The sequence below is a fragment of the Drosophila biarmipes genome, chromosome 2R (assembly GCF_025231255.1).
Source record: "Drosophila biarmipes strain raj3 chromosome 2R, RU_DBia_V1.1, whole genome shotgun sequence".
Taxonomy (NCBI): Eukaryota; Metazoa; Arthropoda; class Insecta; order Diptera; family Drosophilidae; genus Drosophila; species Drosophila biarmipes.
In genome coordinates this window covers 12349650-12369521 of record NC_066615.1, presented here as the reverse complement: position 1 = coordinate 12369521, position 19872 = coordinate 12349650, and the positions used below count along the sequence as shown (strand labels likewise).

The 19872-nt window shown below is 44.0% G+C and overlaps 5 protein-coding genes across 7 annotated transcripts; 4 read left to right on the top strand and 1 right to left on the bottom strand.

The window, feature by feature from the left end:
• The first annotated feature begins 182 nt into the window (after positions 1-182).
• On the top strand, positions 183-1423 carry LOC108029910 (uncharacterized). The gene is made up of 4 exons (XM_017102402.3): positions 183-467; positions 529-614; positions 688-844; positions 1046-1423. The coding sequence occupies exons 1-4, from the start codon at positions 281-283 to the stop codon at positions 1177-1179; spliced, it is 564 nt and encodes a 187-aa protein (XP_016957891.1). The 5' UTR covers positions 183-280; the 3' UTR covers positions 1180-1423.
• Positions 1424-1537: 114 nt separating this feature from the next.
• LOC108029864 (uncharacterized) lies at positions 1538-3989 on the top strand. The gene is made up of 4 exons (XM_017102353.3): positions 1538-3105; positions 3167-3252; positions 3465-3624; positions 3696-3989. The coding sequence occupies exons 1-4, from the start codon at positions 2862-2864 to the stop codon at positions 3836-3838; spliced, it is 633 nt and encodes a 210-aa protein (XP_016957842.2). The 5' UTR covers positions 1538-2861; the 3' UTR covers positions 3839-3989.
• Positions 3990-4181: 192 nt separating this feature from the next.
• On the top strand, positions 4182-5180 carry LOC127010998 (uncharacterized). 2 transcript variants are annotated; one of them, XM_050887579.1, is made up of 5 exons: positions 4194-4264; positions 4365-4490; positions 4552-4637; positions 4776-4935; positions 5004-5180. In XM_050887579.1, the coding sequence occupies exons 2-5, from the start codon at positions 4400-4402 to the stop codon at positions 5108-5110; spliced, it is 444 nt and encodes a 147-aa protein (XP_050743536.1). In that variant the 5' UTR covers positions 4194-4264; positions 4365-4399; the 3' UTR covers positions 5111-5180. The 2 variants fall into 2 exon arrangements, with proteins under 2 accessions (XP_050743535.1, XP_050743536.1); XM_050887578.1 differs by having other exon boundaries at positions 4182-4490.
• Positions 5181-5285: 105 nt separating this feature from the next.
• On the bottom strand, positions 5286-7898 carry LOC108029967 (uncharacterized). Of its 2 annotated transcripts, none has more exons than XM_017102471.2 (3): positions 7698-7898; positions 6225-6686; positions 5286-5731 (listed from the first exon to the last, which is right to left on the bottom strand). In XM_017102471.2, exons 1-3 carry the CDS (start codon positions 7750-7752, stop codon positions 5406-5408), a joined length of 843 nt encoding a protein of 280 aa, XP_016957960.1. In that variant the 5' UTR covers positions 7753-7898; the 3' UTR covers positions 5286-5405. The 2 variants fall into 2 exon arrangements, with proteins under 2 accessions (XP_016957960.1, XP_016957961.1); XM_017102472.2 differs by having other exon boundaries at positions 5286-5728.
• Positions 7899-11041: 3143 nt separating this feature from the next.
• LOC108030268 (kelch-like protein 17) lies at positions 11042-19222 on the top strand. Its single transcript, XM_017103091.2, has 6 exons — positions 11042-11252; positions 15242-15432; positions 16102-16285; positions 17021-17117; positions 17615-18947; positions 19009-19222. The coding sequence occupies exons 2-6, from the start codon at positions 15407-15409 to the stop codon at positions 19220-19222; spliced, it is 1854 nt and encodes a 617-aa protein (XP_016958580.1). The 5' UTR covers positions 11042-11252; positions 15242-15406.
• Positions 19223-19872: the final 650 nt, after the last annotated feature.

The window sequence follows — 19872 nt, the reverse complement described above, 5'->3', positions numbered from 1 at the left end:
GGTCTTATATAGCTAAATAACTAAGTTTTCGGAACAGACCATCATAAAAATTTAGATCTTGAATTTAGTTAAAAACACGTAACAATTCACGTCAACGAGTCACAGCTACGTTCGTGAACCAGTCACGGTTTTCTACGTGCCTGTTTCCGTCGGTCTGGCAGCGCCGTTCCCCGAAAGCTCTCAGTTGTCAGAGAACTGCGACTTGCATTTTCACTGCGCCGGCAAACTAAAAAGGTTTTGTGTTCTCCTCCGCCATCGCAAAGTTAGGAACTCCAGCAAGATGTTGACCTCTGTGTTTTGTATGCGGCTGAACACCTACGGTGTTGTCATTGGGTGGCTGGGCGTCATTTTCTCCTTCTTGGCCACGATCCTTCTGTCCGTGGGCCTGGGATTCGTCGATCAAATTGCGCAGCAGATCGTCGACACCCAGAAAAACACGGAGATGACCGTCAGCGAGGTGCGCACGGGTAAGGGTTCATCATAGGTGCATCCCCCAGGGAGATAGCTCCATTTTCATCCGTTTTCCAGTGCTCGTCATTCTTTTCAGTGTCTACCTGGCCCTGAAGGTCATCAATCTTCTCGCCTCGGCCATGTTGGTCGTGGGCACCGTTAAGGTAGGTGGAAGCCCCGCAGAGACCTATGATCCACGAGATACATAATTCCTTAACGATGTGTCCGCCCTTTCAGGAACGCCATCTGCTCCTGCTCCCCTGGCTGATCAACAACGGAGTGATCCTGGCCATTGCGGTTATCACCCATATTGGCCTGTGGGCCGAGATCATCGGATCCTCGGTGCCCTTCCTGAACGCCCTGCCAGTTATTTTGCTCTCTGTGCTGGTTCTTGGTAAGATTTACGTGACTCAGCCACATGCATATCATATATGTGCATGGCCACATATACATACGCCCTGCTTCTGGAAATGGGTATACACAGCTCTTGTTGTGAAATTGTGGATCCCCACTGCGCTTATCGCTCGGCGGTCGGGGATCATTCTGTAATTAGACTCGGACATGGTGCTTATTGTTCTCCATTTGCTCGTTTCAGTGCTCGGATGGTATCTCTACTATGGCATCTACTCGCTCTTCAAGCAGATCCAGGCCTCCAGTGAGATGCAGCGCCCGCTGATCCCGTCGGCCACCCAGCAGACCAATTCCTATCCCAGCTACACCAAGATATAAGCTCTCACATGCATAAGCCTTTGACTGCATCGCGTAATTTTCGAATGATTTCAGCGCATCTTCCTTAGCCCCAGTATTCATTGTTAGTAACACCAAAATTGGCAACCAAGTTGTAATTTCGATGCAGCCAAGGAGGAATTTCTTATATATCCACATACACGTGTCTCTATTTTTATCTACTCGAACGAAATGGCCAAAATTCGATTTTTCGATTGGCTCTGAAAATATATTTTGCATACACTCATGGCAAATAACTTAATTGGTGGTTATGGAAAAAGGGTTATTATGTAAAAAAGCACATGATAATTTCCTTTTTTTTCCTGTTAAAAATGTTTTAACAGGTACCAAAGACAGAGTAAAAGTAAAAATTGTAAAATGTAAAGTAGAGTAGTAGATAAAGTGTAAAAAATATATTTTCTTTTTGAAGTAAGGGGCACCTGATAGTCGAGTCACTCCACTTGAGGTTCTCTTCTGCTTTCTATTCAGACATAGATAGTTTTATTGTCTTTGGAAGATTCTTTAGATTGAGATAGTCATTATTTACATTGGCGATGACCAGAACAATAACAGGCTTTGTGTTGTATCTAAGCTCTTTCCTAGTCGTAATTGTTATACACAATAGTTGTATAACACTTAAAAATCAATCTTTTGTTGGTATGGTGCCAAGTATTTAATATTTGTTATTTTCAGAAGTTCCATCTGCTGCTTTGCTCGCTAATAACCAATTGGATTTTCTTCGGCCATTTTGAATGTCATCTAAATTGTAATATTATAATAATAATATTTTATTATACGTCGTTAGGACTACTTCTACCCTTCTTAGTTAGTTTTCATACCATTAAAAAAAACATATCATTAACAATTTAATTAACAATTATTCTTTATGCAAGTGGGAGCACGACTTCCTTTCTTTCAAAATGTTGTATTTTTCAAGACACTTTGAAGGATATTGATGCCAAAAGAAGTGTGATGTACTTTTAGCCTTTAAAACTGAATTGAGTGGCGATTCAAATTTGCCCAGACTCAACTTAAATTCTTGCTCTTATCAAGAAGCAAAACTGCAGTAATTGAGAAATGTTTTACAAATTTCAAAGTGTAAACATTTATTTTTTATAATTTATACATGTTCAACTCAGTATAAAGACAAATATGTAGGAATGTTATCTTTTCCCAAAATTATATCAGCTAATGCTTCGGTTGATGACAAATAATGCTGAAGTGCATTAGGGATTTTCCTTATTGTCATGACTTAGCCGAGAAAGTAATGGTCTTTTCCACACCATCTAAGGCCAAAGCCAAGCCAGGGAAACTAGCAAGATTCTAAAGCAATCCAACCGAGTTAAAGATCCCTGCGAAATCTTGTCCGAAGTCGAAAGGGTGCTAGGGACACCGAAGACCATGTACCCTTTTACTCAACAAGAGTGTAATGACATTTAAATTCATGATAAAATGGTCACTCATGGGCTTCAATTTGTAAGCTACAAAAATATTTTCCAACTCGACTTCAGCCGAACTTGCATGACTTTCGAATAGTATCTCATACTTATTTATCACCGCTGGTAAAGTATGTTTATAAGTTGAAGTTTTTAAAAAAAATACACTATTTTAGCGTTGGCGGCGGCGTGAAGAGGTCGTGCTTTTTTTCTTATTTTCGAAGTCAGTGATCCTCCGAGTCCTGCAAAATGTTGAAAACAGTGTGCCTCATACCGCTTAAAACTTACGGGTTAATTACTAGTGGCTTTTGCGGATTTGTATCCCTCCTAGGAACACTTTTGTTTTTGGGGGTCATCCTCTCAGGCGCTGTCGATATAGTTCTTGGTTTGCTGAACCCTATTACGTCGGTGTGCACTGGCTTCTCCTACATAGCCGTCTTCGAGGCGGAATGCAGTTTAATCAATGATTTCAAAGCCGAATCTCTTAGAAGTGGTAAGATGTAACCAGGAAGTGTCACCGCCAGTCAAAAAATATTTTATTTTCTGCTTTTCAGTCCTGGTTGCAAGTCTTTTCGCTTTTTTGACTGTGTTGGTGGTCAATGTAGTGGCGTCGGTCATGCTGGCCATAGGTACCATAAAGGTAGGTCCCTCTCCTTGTATCGTTAAACAATTTTGAGTGATTTACCCTTATGAGTCGAATATGATTATATATTATACATCTTTCCTATTTCTAAGTCGTTGCTGTTATTTATAAAGTTTAAAGGTAAAACTTTCAAAGCAAGACGATTTAAAGAGTAAATAAATAAATATTTTATCAGTAGAGTCAAAATGAATGGATGTTTTTATTTTCAGAAAAACCATTTCTTCATGGTTCCCTGGCTGATAAACAATGGATTGTTCCTGGCCGCCTGGATCGCCCTCTGCATTGCCAAATGGATCTATCTTGTTGTGCACTACCAAGTTCCGTTGATAGTTCTCCTGATAATCTTTGTTTTCCATGCGGGTATAACTGGTCAGTCTATCGTTAATCACCCTGAATTTATCTGGGACTAACAGGTGGATCCCTGTATTTTCTCGTTTTAGTTCTCAACTGCTACCTTTACTATGGTATTTATTCACTTTTCAAGAAGACCCGAGGACTCAGAAACGCCCCGGCTTGTGTCGTCTTTAGACCTAATCCCAAATTTGATTTGGAATTTAGGAATATTAGTGGAGCCGTCAAGTAAGGACACTGCCTGTGGTTTTTAAAATATATTGTACATTTTTTTGTAATCTAATAAAATGTCATTAACTACGGTGTGATTTAAAGAAACAGATATGTGTAGAAAATCAATCCGAAAAGTCTGTAGTGAAATGGACCAAACTTAAAGTTATTGCTTAAACGCACTGAATATGTACTCTTCAATAAAAAGGAAGTGACTAATTTCATGATGAAATGGTAAAAAAAATATTTATAAAAATTTGAAAATATTTTTTCAAACTGAACTTGTATGACTTAAGATTGGAACTTCATATTTTTATTTCATCCCGAGAGAAGCACGATAAGTTGAAAGATTTAAATTATACATTTTTTAGTTTAGCGTTGGCGGCAGACTGAGGAGGTTGTGTTTCCTTCATTATTTTCGAGTCCTGCAAAAATGTTGAGAATAATGGTCTGCATTCCGTTGAAATCTTACGGTTTGATTACTAGTGGTGTTTGCGGGTTTTTATCTGCCTTAGGACTATTTATTTTTTTGCGGATCATCATCTCAGGCGCTATCGAGACGGTCATTTGGTTGAACCCCATTATGCTCATGTGCAGTGCTTTTTCTTACAAGTCCATCTTCGAAGGCGAATGCATTACACTCATTGATGTACTGGTTAAATCTCTGGAAACTGGTAAGATTTAACTAGGAAGTGTCTCCGCCAGTCGATAAATCTATAAGTTTGTGTTTTTCAGACCCTGTTGCAAGTCACATTTCCCTTTTGATTTTTTTAGTGGTCAATGTTGTGGCATCCGTAATGCTGGCCATAGGTACCATCAAGGTAGGTCCGGAGCTTTGAGTAAATGAGTTTATATAATTAAGAGTGTCGAATGAACACTTTATAAACCTTTCAGTACAAGAGGCTTTAAATTTAGTTTAGCTTGGTAGATGCCAAATAAATTGCATTTCTTACTTTCAGGAAAACCATTTGCTCATGCTTCCGTGGCTTATAAACAACGGTTTGTTCCTGTTCATCTGGATGGCCCTCTGGATTTCAGAATACCTTGATCTTGTTATAGACGAAAAAGTACCCTGGATACTTCTCTTTATAATCTTTGTTTTGCACGCGTCTATAACTCGTTAGTCTAAAGTTAATCAGGTTGAATTACTTTCGGACTAACTAATTCCCCGAATTTTCTTGTTTCAGAGGTCAACTGCTTTCTGTACTATGGTATTCTATCACTTTACAAGAGGACCCAGGCACTCAGACATGATATTTCGGATGTTAGTGGAAGTAATAGAGCCATACTGTGACTAAAAAGCCTGTTATTTTTAAAAGATTTATAATAAAATAAAATGGAGGGCTATCCTTTATGTTTGCCTCCCAACAATTAGTCCTTAAAAGTCTCTTGTTTTCAGAAAACTTTCCCAAACCTTCCGTGCAACTCAAACAATCTTTTTCAGTTTAGATCTGATAAGTAAGAAGTAAATTTACTACACACACAAAGGGCATAATTTAAACATTGTCTCGGGCGGCATTCGTTGCAGCTACTTAGTTACCTACTGATGGGTGCTGGCTTATAGTTCCGGGGTTCCGAAGCGGTCACTGTCATTTGCCCAGGCCCAACCACATGTAGCTGGGGTCGATAAACTGGGAGCCGCGGTATCCCTGCGGGTTGCGCGACACCAGCGATCGGATCTTCTGGGAGGGTCTGTAGCTGCGCAGGGCCTGCAGGAGCTTCGAAGTCTTGCGGTCGTGCTCCTGCTGCTGGGCAGGATCATCCTTGGCGTCGGGCGGCATGGGGGGCAGGTGCAGTGGGTGCGGGTGCTTCCCCTCCAGCAGTCGCGTTTCCGACTCGCCCAGCTGCGACTGCTCTGCGAAGCGGAGATTGGCCTCCAGCTGGTTGAAGAAGCCGCCCAGATTGGTCATGGCTCCTGGAAGAAGCAGGAAACCTCACTAGCAACGGTGTGATTAAGGCAAAAACACTTGGTTCTTATTTAGCTGCTTCAATCTTTAAAAAATTCCTTTAAAAAAATTAAGCGATACAAAGCAATTTTCATGTTTTAAACAAAAAGTTACATGACTGAATCCAATTGATAAATATTTCCTTTGTTAAAGGAAGCCCTTTTTACAGTCATTGCAAAATAATCAGGGTCAAAATACAAGTATTTTAAATGTTATTTTGTTTTAAAAAGGTATTAGTCACTCTGTGGAGAGTTTTAGAGTCAAGGGAAAAGCCAAATTTTACATGTTTTGTGTTTTGATCATGTTGGAAAGGCCAATGTAAAATCAGCTTGAAAAATGTAGAAACCAATAATCTAAGAGCCTTTGGAGAAAATAATAAATAAAGACTTATTACTTTCCAAGCGTGTCTTCAACTCTTTCCGAACTTCTCCGTCTCCAACCGAAGTCCCATCCCATACTCACCAGCACTGATGGAGGGCCTGTAGCGTAGCGATTCCGGCAGATCTTTGCGTTTCCAGGGCAAGTTGTAGGCGTAATCGAAGGGCGGGGACTGCTCCTCCTCGTCGGGTGGCCACTCGGGGGGCGCCCTTTTGGCCTTGACCTCCGCAGCTGGCGGAGATTGCCACTTGTGCTGCACCTGCAGCTGCTTCAGGTGCTGAAGGTGCCACTGCCGACCGAACAACTCCGGATCCGGGGCAAAATAGTTATCGCCAAACGCCTTGTCCATTTCCGCGCCTTTCGATTTCGGCAGGGGATTTCCGCCTTCTGCCGGGTAAAGGTCGTCCAAAGCCCGTGACGTCGGCGTCGGGACCGAGTCCATGTACCCGTTCCCGTTGAAGTCCCAGCCCGAATCCAACTCCCAGTCCCGCTGCCACTCCGGCGGCACTTGGCGGTCACGGCCAGTGGCTGTTGATGTCAGTGGCGCTGTCGGTGGAATTACACATCGGCAGAAGGGCCCATTAATTGCGAGCTCCCACAGGATTTCGGGGCAGGCACCTGGGAGCAAACAGGGTTGGCTTTCCCCAAAACGGCATGACATTCAATTTCCGCTCCCGCCCTACTGATTTTAATTAGTGATAGGCGCAATGTCTGCTAATAAAGGTCAACTTTCAATTTGAAACAAGTGCCGGGAAATGAGTAATGGCCGAAATGTGAGATAGTTCAGAGTGAGTACGCCACATGGAATCTTTATGACCATCTATACCAGAGGGTAAATACCTTAATTAAATGAGCGGGGCCGAACAAACTAATCCTTGTTTTGGTCATAATTTTCTGTAACGTAGTTGTATACTACTAAATAGTAACTATGTAATGGTAGGTTTTAGTATAAAAATTATTCAGGATGTAAAGTTTCTGTTTTGCAAATCTACTTTTTTACTCCGATCGCAGGACAGTATTCTAAGGCATCTTTTCCCTATACTATACTATATTTTAAATCAGTTATATCTAGCAATAACCATTTGTTTGTCGTCCTGCTGAAGGTAGGTTGTTCCGGAAGTGTACATAATATCACTACAATATGGAGCTTTAAAACCTTGCTTATTAAAAAACGATACACTTTACTTACAAATTTCCTTATATTTATACTGGTGTGTTTATAAAAAGTACAAATTTTAAAATCATTATGTATACTATGTATCCCAAGGCTCAAAAACAGATCAAAAATTACTACCTACAGTCTCTTAAACTTAAGCCTAAATATTAATCAATTTTTTTATTTAAATCTCACATATAGTTCGATTACTCTTCCAATGTCCATTAACTTCACTGAACTTGGATTGACAAAGCTAATTACCTTACTTATTTGTTAATAAAAAAAATAGGAACCAAGTTAAAGGGTTTGCCACAAAATGATCTCAATCTGCGGGTCCTAAGAAAGTTTTCTTGATCAGGACCTGTCCCCCAGCTCTACTACATCTGAGCTCCCCAACTCACCTGCGAACAGCAGAACCATCAGCAGAATCCGTCGCCTCATCAGCAGGGGCGACATTGTGTGGCTGTTTCTCGAGCGTCGTCTTCGGGGTGCACTTACATTTTACGGATACCACCGCTAAATAGTTTGCAAACACATCTCAGCCGAACGGCGAAATTCCACAGAAGATGGCTGCTCCCACGGCGGAGATCGAATTCCTCGCCGGAGGGCTGACGACTAACGGCCAGGTCGCTCGCTCCGAGCGCTTTTATAGCTCCTCGCGGGCGCCCCGAACCAAGCGAACTCCACGGGAATCCTTTCGGCCAGTGCCACCCCGACCTCGCTCCACGCTCCAGCCACCAGGCGAGCACCTGTTGCCCGAGGACGGGAGCGGGACAGGAGGACGGCGAAGACGCTGGGGACATGCGCACCTGCCGGATGGACGTGTCACCTTTGCTTGGTTTTTGAAGTGCGACCTGAGCTTCGGCACTTTTCTAATATGCACGGAAATGGCGAATGGCGAATGGCGAACGGAGAATGGCACTGGCAATTGGGAGTCGAGTGTCCAAGTGCCGTTCTGGCTGGGATTCCGTTCCTCCATTCAAGCCAATAAGGCTCAGGTGTGCCAAAGGACCCTTTTATGCAATTATCCTGTCATATTGCGCAATTTACCCAGCAACCGATATTGCTCCAGGTGAAACCCGGTCTTGCCTCATCCTTTGTTCCCGCACATCCCCCAGATCCCTGGGAGTCCAGTCATCCATCCGACTATCCTGGCATCCGGCTGACATGACGTCAAAGGCTTCGCTTCTGAGTTTGGCCACCGTATTAGCATAATTGGGTCAGTCGCTGGCGTCGGTGGCTTTCCACCGGCCATTGTGAGCCGTGCATCCATTTATCCGTCCAGGAGCTGCGCCACCACCTTCGGCCACCTGGCCGCTCCTCGCTCCTCGCTCCTAATTGGATTTGCATGCAGCTTCTTTGTGGCACGCTGGGCGCGCTAATGGTCAAAGGCTGGCCAACGCCAAGTTTGCCTCCACAGCGTTTAAAAAACTTTCAAGCACAAACTGTTTGTTAATTAAGCTTCAATTACAAGTTGGCTGAAGTCAACTCACGGCCCATTTACATTTGTTCGAGTTATTGACGTGGGCGAAGTTTGAAATTTAAACCAATTTAGGAAGTCCCTTAAACGCTTTGATCATAAATTATATGAGCAGTGCGCAGTGAACACCCATTTTTTTAGTTTACCCAAACTAAATTTTCGTAAACAAATTTTAGGTTTTTCCTAAAATACGTAGTTAGAGGTATCTTGAAAATGTGACAACAAATATGTTGTTCTACTCTTTTTTTACTCGGTGATAAAATACATTCTTAAATCATGAAAAACGTTAGAAAATCAAGTATAACAATTAGTTTACGCTAATTTGGAAATATTTATTACGGCTAAAAAACAATTTAAAATATAAATTATTTATTTTTAATTCCTTTTTAGTCATGAAGATTGACATGTTGACAAGCCGCACGATAGGTTTATCGCCGATTCATATATTTCTTTTCATAACTTTTGAATTAATTTTTTATTGATCGACTCGACTATTGGTTCTGATCAAGAATATACTATATATATACTTTATGGGGTGGGAAAAGCTGCCTTCAACCTGTTACACTCTTGTCGATGAATCCAGTTAATAATATTTAATATTGTTATTAACTAGTCCATTACTAACAGAATTCGGCATAGAACGCTTGGGAGCGTGTGATTGCCAAATATTATGGATTAGACTCCAGCCCATTATTTATGACAATTCAATATATTTTGTATCTCCCGACTCCAGCCGTATTTGTATGACTTTGTGGTATATTTTATATCACCCCGCAAGTTGAAATTTTTAAATTATAAATTTATTAGTTTTGCATAGGCGGTAGACTGGAGAGGTCGTGTCTCATTCCCTGTATATAAGCCAGCATCCTGCGAAAATGTTGACCACAGTGTGCTACCTGCCGTTGAGAACGTTCGGAGTAGTTACTAGTTATTTATGTGGTTTTGTATCCCTGTTGGGAGCACTTATTTTCCTGGAGGTCCTCCTCTCGGGCGCTATCGAGACGGTTTTTGTTTGGTTGAGCCCCATTGTGTCCATGTGCACTGCCTTGTCCTACACGAAGACCTTTGAAAAGGAGTGCACTTTTATGAAGCAATTACCAATTGCACACATTAAAACAGGTAAGATTTATCTAATAAGTGTCACCACAAGACAATAAATCTATTATTTCGCGTATTTTAGGCCTTGTAGTAAGCCTCTATGCTTTGTTGACTGTGTTGGTGGCCAATGTTTTGGCATCGATCTTGCTGGCTGTGGGTAGCATAAAGGTGAGCCATGAGACTTGAGTTCCATTTCTAACCAAAACTAATCCTTAAAAAATAACCAATAGATTATTCCAGTTGTCTAATTCCTCTACAAGAAAATTAGGTTTTAAAGCCCAAACATATTTTATATCAATTTACTTAGTTTAGCTTCTGTTAACGACAACTATAATGGATATTTACATTTTCAGAAATGCCGTTTGCTCATGCTTCCGTGGCTGACAGTCAATGGGCTCCTCCTGGCCGTCTTCACTGTCATTTGTATAGCAAAATGGATTTATCTTGCTGTATACTATCATGTATCCTTAATATTTCTCTTGATAACCTTTGTTCTCTACGCCGCTTTTCTTGGTTAGTCTTACGTTAGTCACACGGAATTAGTCCTTAATATCCCAATTATTGTCTCGTTTCAGTGCTCGACTGGTATCTTTATTTTGGAATTTGTTCCCTCTTCAGGAAGACCCAGATCCTCAGAAAGTCCTCGGTATTGCATTCTAAGTTTGATTTAGAACTTATGAATATAAGGGGTGATATCACACAACCACTCCGTAAATAAACCGTCCATTACTTTTAAAGTATTTTGTCAAACTTAGGAAACCCAATTAATTGTAAGGGCCTACGAAGTGATTCTGACATTAAACGTGTATTCCAGCGTCCAATTAAATTTAAATTTAAAGCATATGTATACTGACTTAAGAATTATTTTTCCATACCGTTTTCCTTTTTTATACATACGTACTTATTTTAAATACCTATATTACTACCTTCAAGAATAAATCACACTTTATTGAAGACCAAAAGAAAATACTTGATATTCTTCTGAGTGTAGGTTGAGGTGATGGAATTACATGCAAGTCCGACCATTACACTGTAGGGGGTTGAAAAGTCGTTGGGGACCGCGAGCTTTCCTGGTGTTCCGCATCCCAAGCGTTCCCCCATAGAGAGCTTTGGGGTCTCGGTTTTGGGATCCAAAATTTGGACTCCCACTCAGTCGCTCTTGAGCTTTCGTGCCGCGAAGTCGTTAGCACAGCACTTATTGTTGCAACTGCGACCGAATAATTGGCTTGACAGCAGTTGAAATTCGTAGTGAAAAGTGAACTCCACCTGGCAAAGGACTCTCCGAAGAGCCACCGAGGAATCAAAGTGCAATTAAGGATAATAAGCCCCTGCGGAAAAGGAGCATCCAGCGAGGCAACCAAACCATTTTTGGTAAAAGGTGCGCCGCCTCAGCTTTTCCTTTTCCATTTTCTTTGGGAGGGAGTGGCGGTTGTGCACATGCCGTTGCATCCTGTCAACTCCTTTTTGGCCACCCCGAGGAGTTTTCCTCCAGCCAGTGCGCCTGCGCCGTGGGGAAAACGGCTGTTTTTCACATTTCCCGCGCTGCCAGCAGGTTGTCGACCCGGCCCAAGCCCAGGCCAAGAGTGCCAAATGCCGGCTGCCACACTCACTTTCGTTCAGTGCGTTTCCCAGCCCTTGTCGCATTCTCCCCGCTTCCTCGTTCCCTTCTTCCGCTCCCCTAGTTTCCTCGCATGTAGCATCTGGATTACCAAATAGACCAATCTGTCGGCCTACGCCGCGTATACTTAATGACGACTGCCCAGTGCTGGCTTTTGCCGCCTGTTTGCTTGGCCCACATCCAGTTGTAACCCTCGACCATTCACGGAGGTGGGAGTCTCTTTACCAAGCACGCACTGGCACTTGATTTCCAATTTGGGCGCGGGCGTCTTCAAGAGTTCTTTTCTCTTGTTCTTTTCGCTAAAACCGAAAAATGTGCTAAACGCTTTTGGCGGGGGGAGGCCCACGAATTTCAGGTTCTCTACGGATAGTCGACATAACTGTTTACTTTTTTTTAATATATATTTGTACGAACTATTTTTTGATATCTTAGACTTTTATAGTCTTTGGATATAATCCCCTCAGATGATGTTATAATCTTTGAGATATCAAAATATATTTTTAATGTACTTATAACTTAAACAATTTTTTTCAATTCTCATATTTTATTCAATGTTAAAGTAAGAAAAGTTCTGAAAGAATGAAGAAATTTGGCGCTTAGCAAAGTTAGAAGTTAAGTTAGAACGAAACCCCAAAGTTTTTGGAATCCATTAGCTTTATTTCTCAGACGGCAAGTTATAAATGTTTATCTTTCTTTTAAATATATATTTTTTACAATATGTTTTTGTATATCTTAGCTGTTGATGATCTCAAACGAAGGTATCTATATCCATTATTATAATTTTTTTAATCGACTTTTGTTTATAACATTTAATTGAAAAATGTCTTAAAGCAAGAGAAACACAAAGCTCTAGGAAACCTTTAGCTTTATTTCTCAGACAGTCACTCGAAATTCTGGGAATTGTTGGTGATACCGCTCGCCACCTATAAGTACCCTTTTCAAAGTTCGGCTCCGCCGGACGGGCAATCACTTGGAATACCCCACTCCCCTGCCCAAGTTGACTTCTATAATTTGCATCTTATTCACTGATTTTCAGCAGTAACTAACGCTGAGTCCGCGGCTCGATTTCCGCTCGATTGCCAAAGCAGTTAGCCTTGGGGCCGCAGATATTGCATTGCACCAGCAGCCACAGTAGCGGGTTAATCATCAATGAAGCGTGCAAGAAGCATGCTTGGGCCTTCGGATTTCGCATTGTGATTACTGCTGGCCAACTCACGTGGAGCTGGAGGCAGAGCATATGGCCAGCAGCAACTACAACCGGTTCAATGTTTGCACAATTTCTGTGCGGCTCCGTGTGTTTTGGGTTCTTGTGTTTGTTTTTATTTTTTCGCTCCGCTGTTCTGCTCTGTCGCCAAAGGCATTAAATATTACTGAATGACTGCGGCGGCTCTGGTCGTCGGTCGTCTAGCGTCGGCTTACCCACATTTCGGGCTCTACGTGCGGAGCATGCTGGCTTGTTAATTTGAATTTCACACTCGAAACACTCGCTGCGGCCAGATGTTGCTAGGGACCAGCTTCCCGCCCTCTCCGAGAGTCTCCTCTTTGATATCATATTTTTAGTACGGGTTGCTTGGGCTATAATGCCACCCCTGCATGTTGACTCAGCAGATCCGGGCTGACCGCCCACCTGAAGGTCAGCAGCAGTTACACCTTTGTGTAAAGCCCGCTTCCTGCTCCACCTTCCCACTTCCGGTTCCTGAACCTTCGCCTCCTCCCCCTCCCACACCCTCATTTTGCGGCGTTGCGTGTGTGTTAAACATGATTGCCCCTTTAGGTACACAGGGAGAAAGTTTGAGGATATTTATGTGGGAATATTTAATTTTAAATTAGTTTGTACCAAAACAAAAAGCCAATTCTTATTCTATAATTTAGTGTTTGCTATATGGCTTTATACTATATAATCAAATTATTTATTTATATATAAATATGAGTAAATATTTGTAATTTTTATGTTTAATCTTAATAAACAGTGGCTATTAGCACGTATATTTGAGCACTATTATAATTTCTGTAATTTATAATTCTAAATAAGGAACTCAATATTTTTAATATAGCATTTATTTGCTTTTTTATTGCAATTTTCTGGGATAAATTAATAGTATATTTTTGATTTATTAAACAAAAATAAGTTGCCATTACATTTTTATTGATTGAGCAGTCATTCCCTGTTTTTTATTGTATTTTTACACCTGAAATTTTGAAATTACCGGCTTGGTATCTGCAGGATATTTTTTGGTAACAGAACCTTTAAAGTTACCTGGCCATATGGACTACTTTTCCAACTCTTTGGCTCTGTGCACAAATGAGCTCAACCGACTGGTGAATAAAGTTCACATTTAGCATAATTTCATTGTTTGCTGGCCACAGGCAACCGTTAGTCGTGTTAGCTCTATTACTGAGACAACCGCACCGCGTTCTGACCCTGGCTGGGTGCCTTTAATTACTCATACGCCGAGTGTGACGAGTGGGCGCTGACCCCGCCCAGAAGTGAGCAGCGAAATGGGGAAACCGGCTGCAGAATGCACCGCGAATCGAGGGCTGTCCCACGATGGCAACTGGCCTGCTTTTGATTTGGCGGGGCAGTTAACATTTAGCCTAATGGGGCTTCTTCCCAGGGGGGTTTCGGGGGCTTTGGGTGCGCTTTAGGGGTGCTGAGCAGCCCGCGGACATTGCCCTCCAGCACAATTGCGCCCTCAAGCATGGCGGGCCGCCTCGCTGGCTGTTGCTCAGCCAAAACTAAAAACACAAACTGAAATTGTCGTTAATTCGTGTTGTGCGCAAAGTGAAATTTTGTATGTTTTAGCGGTGGCTGGCTGTTAATGCTGCTACTGCTTTTTCGCTGCCTTGTTTTGTTAATGCAGCGATAAATTCGTGACGTTAAATCCACAAACATGTGCCAGAGAAACGTTTTGTTGACCCCAAAGAGAACTTTCCCAGTTTGATATAAAAACTCAGTGCACTCGGAAAAAATGTGTGCCACTGCCTTTTCGATTTGTTAAAAGTACAGACTGAAAATGTTAATAAAGTAGCAACCAACAAAAGTATCTTTAAGATTAATGCAACGAAACTAACTTATCACTCCAAGAGCCATAATTAAAAAGTCAAATAGTGACAAAGTAAATTAGCACAACCCAGACTTCAGTCTTTCAAATGGACATCTAAATTCAACGGTTATCTTTTTATTTATACCTACTTTTTCATTTTAAATAAGGTCAACGAACGTCTCATGTATCTCAAGTCTAATAAGAGATACAAATACTTACAGGTGTTTAAATAATTCAAAATAAATTTTGTCAGATAATTTCAGAAGCTTTTCTTATACACATTTTAATCTTTGGTATTATGTTGCCTTGTGTATACAAAATCTTGCCTTTTTGTTTGCCAATAAAATGGCTGGCAAAATGCGCAAGTTGCATGCGACAAGCAATTTGGCGAGGCCACATCCTGCCCCATTTCCTGGGTCCTCCAAGAGCTCCCACCCACATCCCCCCCTCACATCCTGACATCAACAATGCTTGGCTGCCGCTTGGAACAATGGTTAAGGCGGTGGAGGAGGCACTTAACCCAGTTTTTAGCTTTGTTCAGATGCTTCCTTCTCTTTGACATGCCAAAAGCCCGAATGATATCATGTCAAGCCAACCATTCCCTCAATCCGCGTGACCCAAATTCTACGCTATTCTATTCCATGCGGGTGGCCACAACAATTGTCCCAAGTATTGATTTTTGCTCCCTTCCTCCCACCATTTCAGCCGAAGTTGGAGCCGAACTGCCAATGAAAAGACTGAACTGAACTGAAGAACCAACCAAGGACCAAACGAGGAAATGTTTTAGGAGCAGCAGCTGCAGCACTGCGATAAGGGAAGAGCCGCACTAACCCTCATCATAAACATAACCATCGGCCAGACGAAGTCGCAATGTTTCTGCCCGTTAAATCAAATCAGTAAGTACACGGGAAAAAAATCAGAGTAGTAAAGAAAAGGCAGTATATGAAAGTTAAAATTTATTAGTTGAAGGAGAGACATTTTCGCCACTAATAATACAGACTAATAAAAAACTTTTACCTAGTTATCTTGCGGATAGTATCTTTAGTGGAATGTATCTTTAATCTAGACACAACAAATGCTATGGGACTAAATTGTAATTTTATTTTCTATAAAATACTATGTTGTGTGTACTCTGTTGTGAGATTAATATTTCATAGGTGATTTTTACCTTGTTCAGTTAGACAAACATATTTCATCGAGTGCAATTTTTAAAAACTGTATATAACTAGTCTTCTTAATAAAAAATCATATTTATTTTTCTTAAACATATGATTTTTTATACATGTTGTCATGTTTTTATATTTACTGGCTTCGCCGCCCCTCGAAACTCGAGTAGCGACTTGATGCTCCACGTTCGCTCCATTCAACCCCCAAAAGCGAGAGCCCCACGACATAGCACAACATAAACAGGAACTCCAAGCATAAACAACCCCCGGCTGTGCAGCGGAGGAGGAGTTCCTGTTTCTGTTTTTGCCGACACGTTGTCGCCAGCATTATCATTATGTTTACAAGACTGGATTTCACGAAAGCGGGGATTTCACGAGCTCATCAAATTCTCCTTGCAGCTCCGGCGAGGCCAGTGGCAACAACGAGGATGTCACCACCACCAGCAACAACTCCACACAAACGCCCAGCGATCTGAGCCCACCGGGACCCAACGAAGAGGTCCTTCCCCAGGCGCACCACCAGAATCCGGGCCACTGCATCGCCTCCTTCGCAGCCATCAACCAGATGAGGAACAACGCACAGGTGGGGTTGGGGTGCTTCTTAGAGAGTATTTCAAATATTATTTGGAATTAATCAGGTTTTCTGAAGTCTCAAAAGGCAAATACCCCCTTTTTGGTCATGGTCATATCAATTGCTTACACAAAAATCAGCGAAGCCCTATCATAGAGTTCATCTTGTGGCAAATATTCCGCTAATTGACACTTCTTTATATAGCCTTACTAATTGCACGGGGCGTGAACATAATTAATATATTTATTTAGACTGGGCGCCTGATTGGGGTCGTGGCAAAGTCCGAGCTGCCGACGGCCCACATGGCGCATACGTAATGTCTTTCGATCGCTTCTCTTTTTCTGGGCAGTCGGCGACATTAATTGCGCCCGAGTCCGCCGCCCCACACAGAGTTCAGCTGGGTGAGGCTATTAGAGCAAATTGCCGATTTAGTGGCCCAGCGGGTGGATGGATGAGTTGGCCTTAACCAGAAGGCAGCCGTGATGTAAGCGACACTTTGCTATTAAGAAGCGCCTCCTCCGTCGAGGTCATTGACTGCGGCAAAAGCCTGTCAAAAGTTATTGATGGAGGGCCCTTCTAAGGATTCCGGGGCGGGGAGTTCGGGTTTGGAGTGCAAATTGAGCACGTAGCCGGGTATTAATCGGATTTGTAAAGCGACACTTTGTCTGCCCCGTCAGAAAAAGGAGCACCGAGTCTCAACAGCCCTCCTTCTCCATTCACCATTCACCATTCTCCTGCCCCTTTCAGCTCTGCGATGTTCGCCTGGAGGTGGGCGGCGACACCATCAACGCCCATCGAGTGGTCCTGGCCTCCGTGTCGCCCTATTTCTATGCGATGTTCAACGGTGAGTGCTCTTAACCAATTTCATAGTGGTTTCGTAGGATCCAAAAGTTATTGATATATGAGTTTGGGGGTTCATCCTTTTTAAACACGAATAAACCGAACGAATTACTGAAAAACCCTCGGTTAAAATATTTTCTTCTTCTTAAACCTGCCATTGTATCTGCCGGTTTCTCCATGCTATGTTAACTTTCCTCAGTATGTTAAATTGCTGCTTCGAAATATTTTAATTTCTAATTCTAATTATGTAATTGATCTGACTGACACTTTAAACTTTCTGTGACAGATTACAGACATAAACTTTAACGGGACATTGAGAAATCACCCCTGGCTGCATTTAATTACTAATTCAAATAATATTTTAATTAAAAACAATGTTTGTCCTAAACTTTTGTTAACTCTCAGTTCAATAAATCATATGATACTTATATTTTTATTATGTTTTCATACATAAGTTTAATCTATTTTATCTTTCCATATCTTACCCCTTTTGTATACCAGACGACATGCTGGAGCGAACCCAGGGACTGGTCCGCCTGCACGACGTGGACAGCTCTGCGCTGCGGCAGCTGATCGACTACACCTACACCGGCGAGATCACGATCACCGAGCAGAACGTGCAGGTGCTGCTGCCGGCCTCCGGGTTGCTGCAGATGCACTCCGTGCGGGATGCGTGCTGCAAGTTCCTGCTGCGCCAGCTTCACCCCTCCAACTGCCTGGGCATCCGCAGCTTCGCGGACGCCCACTCCTGCAAGGAGCTCCACACGCGATCCCACAAGTACGCCCTGCAGAACTTCCAGCAGGTGGTGGGCACCGAGGAGTTCCTGCTGCTGCCCTTCGAGGAGGTTCGCGAGCTCATCTCCAACAGTCAGCTGAACATTAGCTCCGAGGAGCGAGTCTTCGCCGCCGTCATCAACTGGGTGAGACACGATCTAGCCACCCGGAGACAACACATTGCCGAGCTGATGTCCAATGTCCGGCTTCCACTGGTCAGCCGCGATTTCCTCATGAGCTGCGTGGAAACAGAGACGCTTATGCGGGATGACTCCGAGTGCAAGGAGCTGCTCCTGGAGGCCATGAAGTACCATCTGTTGCCGGAGCAGCGCAGCATTATGGCCAGCCAGAGGACGCAGGAGCGTCGGCCGGAGGGCATGAAGCCCTACGTATTCGCGGTTGGAGGAGGCAGTCTCTTCGCCATCCACAACGAGTGCGAGGTGTACAATCCGCGGTCGAACTCCTGGAGTCCAGTGGCTCCCATGCTGTGGCGGCGATCCCGGTCCGGTGTGACGTCTCTGCACAAGCAGCTGTATGTGGTCGGAGGCTACGACGGAGTCAGCGACCTGGCCACGGCGGAGAGCTATAATCCGCTGACCAACAAGTGGACCAACATAACTCCAATGGGTACAAAGCGCAGCTGCCTGGGAATCTGCTCCTACGATGCTCTGATCTACGTTTGCGGTGGCTACGACGGCGCCTCCTGCCTGAGCAGCATGGAGCGCTACGATCCGCTGACCGGTATCTGGAGTTCCTGTCCGGCGATGAGCACGAGGAGAAGGTATTGCCGACTGGCCGTGCTGGAGAACTGTATCTACAGCCTGGGAGGCTTCGATTCCACCAACTACCAGTCGAGCGTCGAGCGGTTTGATCCCAGGGTGGGTCGCTGGCAGCCGGTGCCCAGCATGACGGCCCGCAGAAGCAGCTGCGGAGTGGCCTCCACCGATGGACACCTGTACTGCATTGGTGGTAATGACGGCACCATGTGCATGTCCAGCGGAGAGCGGTTTAATCTGCGCAGGAACAGCTGGGAGCCCATTGCAGCCATGCACTCTCGCAGGTGGGTGATCTTTATTTAAAGCGTTGCTTCCCGAATGTTTATGCCCTGGTCTTGCTTGCAGATCCACCCATGAAGTAGTCGAGGTGGAAGGCGCCCTCTTCGCCCTGGGCGGCAACGACGGCAGCTCCTCGCTGAACTCCGTGGAGCGCTACGATCCGCGGCTAAACAAGTGGAGCGTGGTCAACGCCATGGTGGCCCGCCGCAGCTCCGTGGGCGCCGCTGTCCTGGAATGCTTCCATCTGGAGCGCGGGCTGGTGCAGACGACGAACTTATGACCCTTGGCCAGCATCACGGAGTCCTTCGCCGCAGCTACAGTGAGCGGCAGTAGCAACTGCAGCAGCACCATTAACGGGATGGCATCCGGAGGAGCAGTGCCTCCATCCACGGGGCTGGGTGGCACCCTAACCGTTCCGAGTCGAGCGGAGGCGGCTGCCTTTACGGCCAACATTGCGCTGAGCAGTTCGGCTCCGTCGGCCAGTTCCACACTGCGTCGCCATCGGCGGGACACGTCCGGCCTGGCCGAGAGCCGCCGGGCTAACAGCAATGCCAGCAGCAGTGGCAGCGAGAGCGGCAGCAGCAGCGGAGCCAGCACATCCGGAGGAGGAAAGCCACCGGCGACGGCCTGATCCTGGTCCATGTCGCGTCGCTTCTAAGCCACCATACAAATTAACACTTTCATACAAAGCTAACCCCACGCGCCTAATGCAGGAATTTGATTGTTCGAGTTCGTTATGACTAGATATAGGAATATTTATACGATTGGAGGAGAGGAGGCCCGGGCGGTCGATCGATTGCTCAACCAAGGATGCACATCGGCGTGGATGCGAGCCCATAACACACACATGTTTCTAGTCAAGATCTCTCACACACACACACTAAATGGGAGTGCCGCGGGGGCGAGGACACACCTCCTGGAGAAGCAACC

What these genes read in the sequence shown, in the direction of transcription:
- LOC108029910 (XM_017102402.3), top strand. Translation starts at nt 281, where the DNA reads ATGTTGACCTCTGTGTTTTGTATGCGGCTGAACACCTACGGTGTTGTC. An exon ending in CGTCAGCGAGGTGCGCACGG is followed by an intron (nt 468 to 528) that starts GTAAGGGTTCAT and finishes TCCGTTTTCCAG; the next exon opens with TGCTCGTCATTCTTTTCAGT. An exon ending in GCTCTCTGTGCTGGTTCTTG is followed by an intron (nt 845 to 1,045) that starts GTAAGATTTACG and finishes TGCTCGTTTCAG; the next exon opens with TGCTCGGATGGTATCTCTAC.
- LOC108029864 (XM_017102353.3), top strand. Translation starts at nt 2,862, where the DNA reads ATGTTGAAAACAGTGTGCCTCATACCGCTTAAAACTTACGGGTTAATT. An exon ending in AGCCGAATCTCTTAGAAGTG is followed by an intron (nt 3,106 to 3,166) that starts GTAAGATGTAAC and finishes TCTGCTTTTCAG; the next exon opens with TCCTGGTTGCAAGTCTTTTC. An exon ending in TTTCCATGCGGGTATAACTG is followed by an intron (nt 3,625 to 3,695) that starts GTCAGTCTATCG and finishes TTCTCGTTTTAG; the next exon opens with TTCTCAACTGCTACCTTTAC.
- LOC127010998 (XM_050887578.1), top strand. Translation starts at nt 4,250, where the DNA reads ATGTTGAGAATAATGGTCTGCATTCCGTTGAAATCTTACGGTTTGATT. An exon ending in TGGCCATAGGTACCATCAAG is followed by an intron (nt 4,638 to 4,775) that starts GTAGGTCCGGAG and finishes TCTTACTTTCAG; the next exon opens with GAAAACCATTTGCTCATGCT. An exon ending in TTTGCACGCGTCTATAACTC is followed by an intron (nt 4,936 to 5,003) that starts GTTAGTCTAAAG and finishes TTCTTGTTTCAG; the next exon opens with AGGTCAACTGCTTTCTGTAC.
- LOC108029967 (XM_017102471.2), bottom strand. Translation starts at nt 7,752, where the DNA reads ATGTCGCCCCTGCTGATGAGGCGACGGATTCTGCTGATGGTTCTGCTG. An exon ending in GATGGTTCTGCTGTTCGCAG is followed by an intron (nt 6,687 to 7,697) that starts GTGAGTTGGGGA and finishes TTCCACCGACAG; the next exon opens with CGCCACTGACATCAACAGCC. An exon ending in CAGGCCCTCCATCAGTGCTG is followed by an intron (nt 5,732 to 6,224) that starts GTGAGTATGGGA and finishes TGCTTCTTCCAG; the next exon opens with GAGCCATGACCAATCTGGGC.
- LOC108030268 (XM_017103091.2), top strand. Translation starts at nt 15,407, where the DNA reads ATGTTTCTGCCCGTTAAATCAAATCA. An exon ending in AGATGAGGAACAACGCACAG is followed by an intron (nt 16,286 to 17,020) that starts GTGGGGTTGGGG and finishes TGCCCCTTTCAG; the next exon opens with CTCTGCGATGTTCGCCTGGA. An exon ending in GCAGCCATGCACTCTCGCAG is followed by an intron (nt 18,948 to 19,008) that starts GTGGGTGATCTT and finishes TCTTGCTTGCAG; the next exon opens with ATCCACCCATGAAGTAGTCG.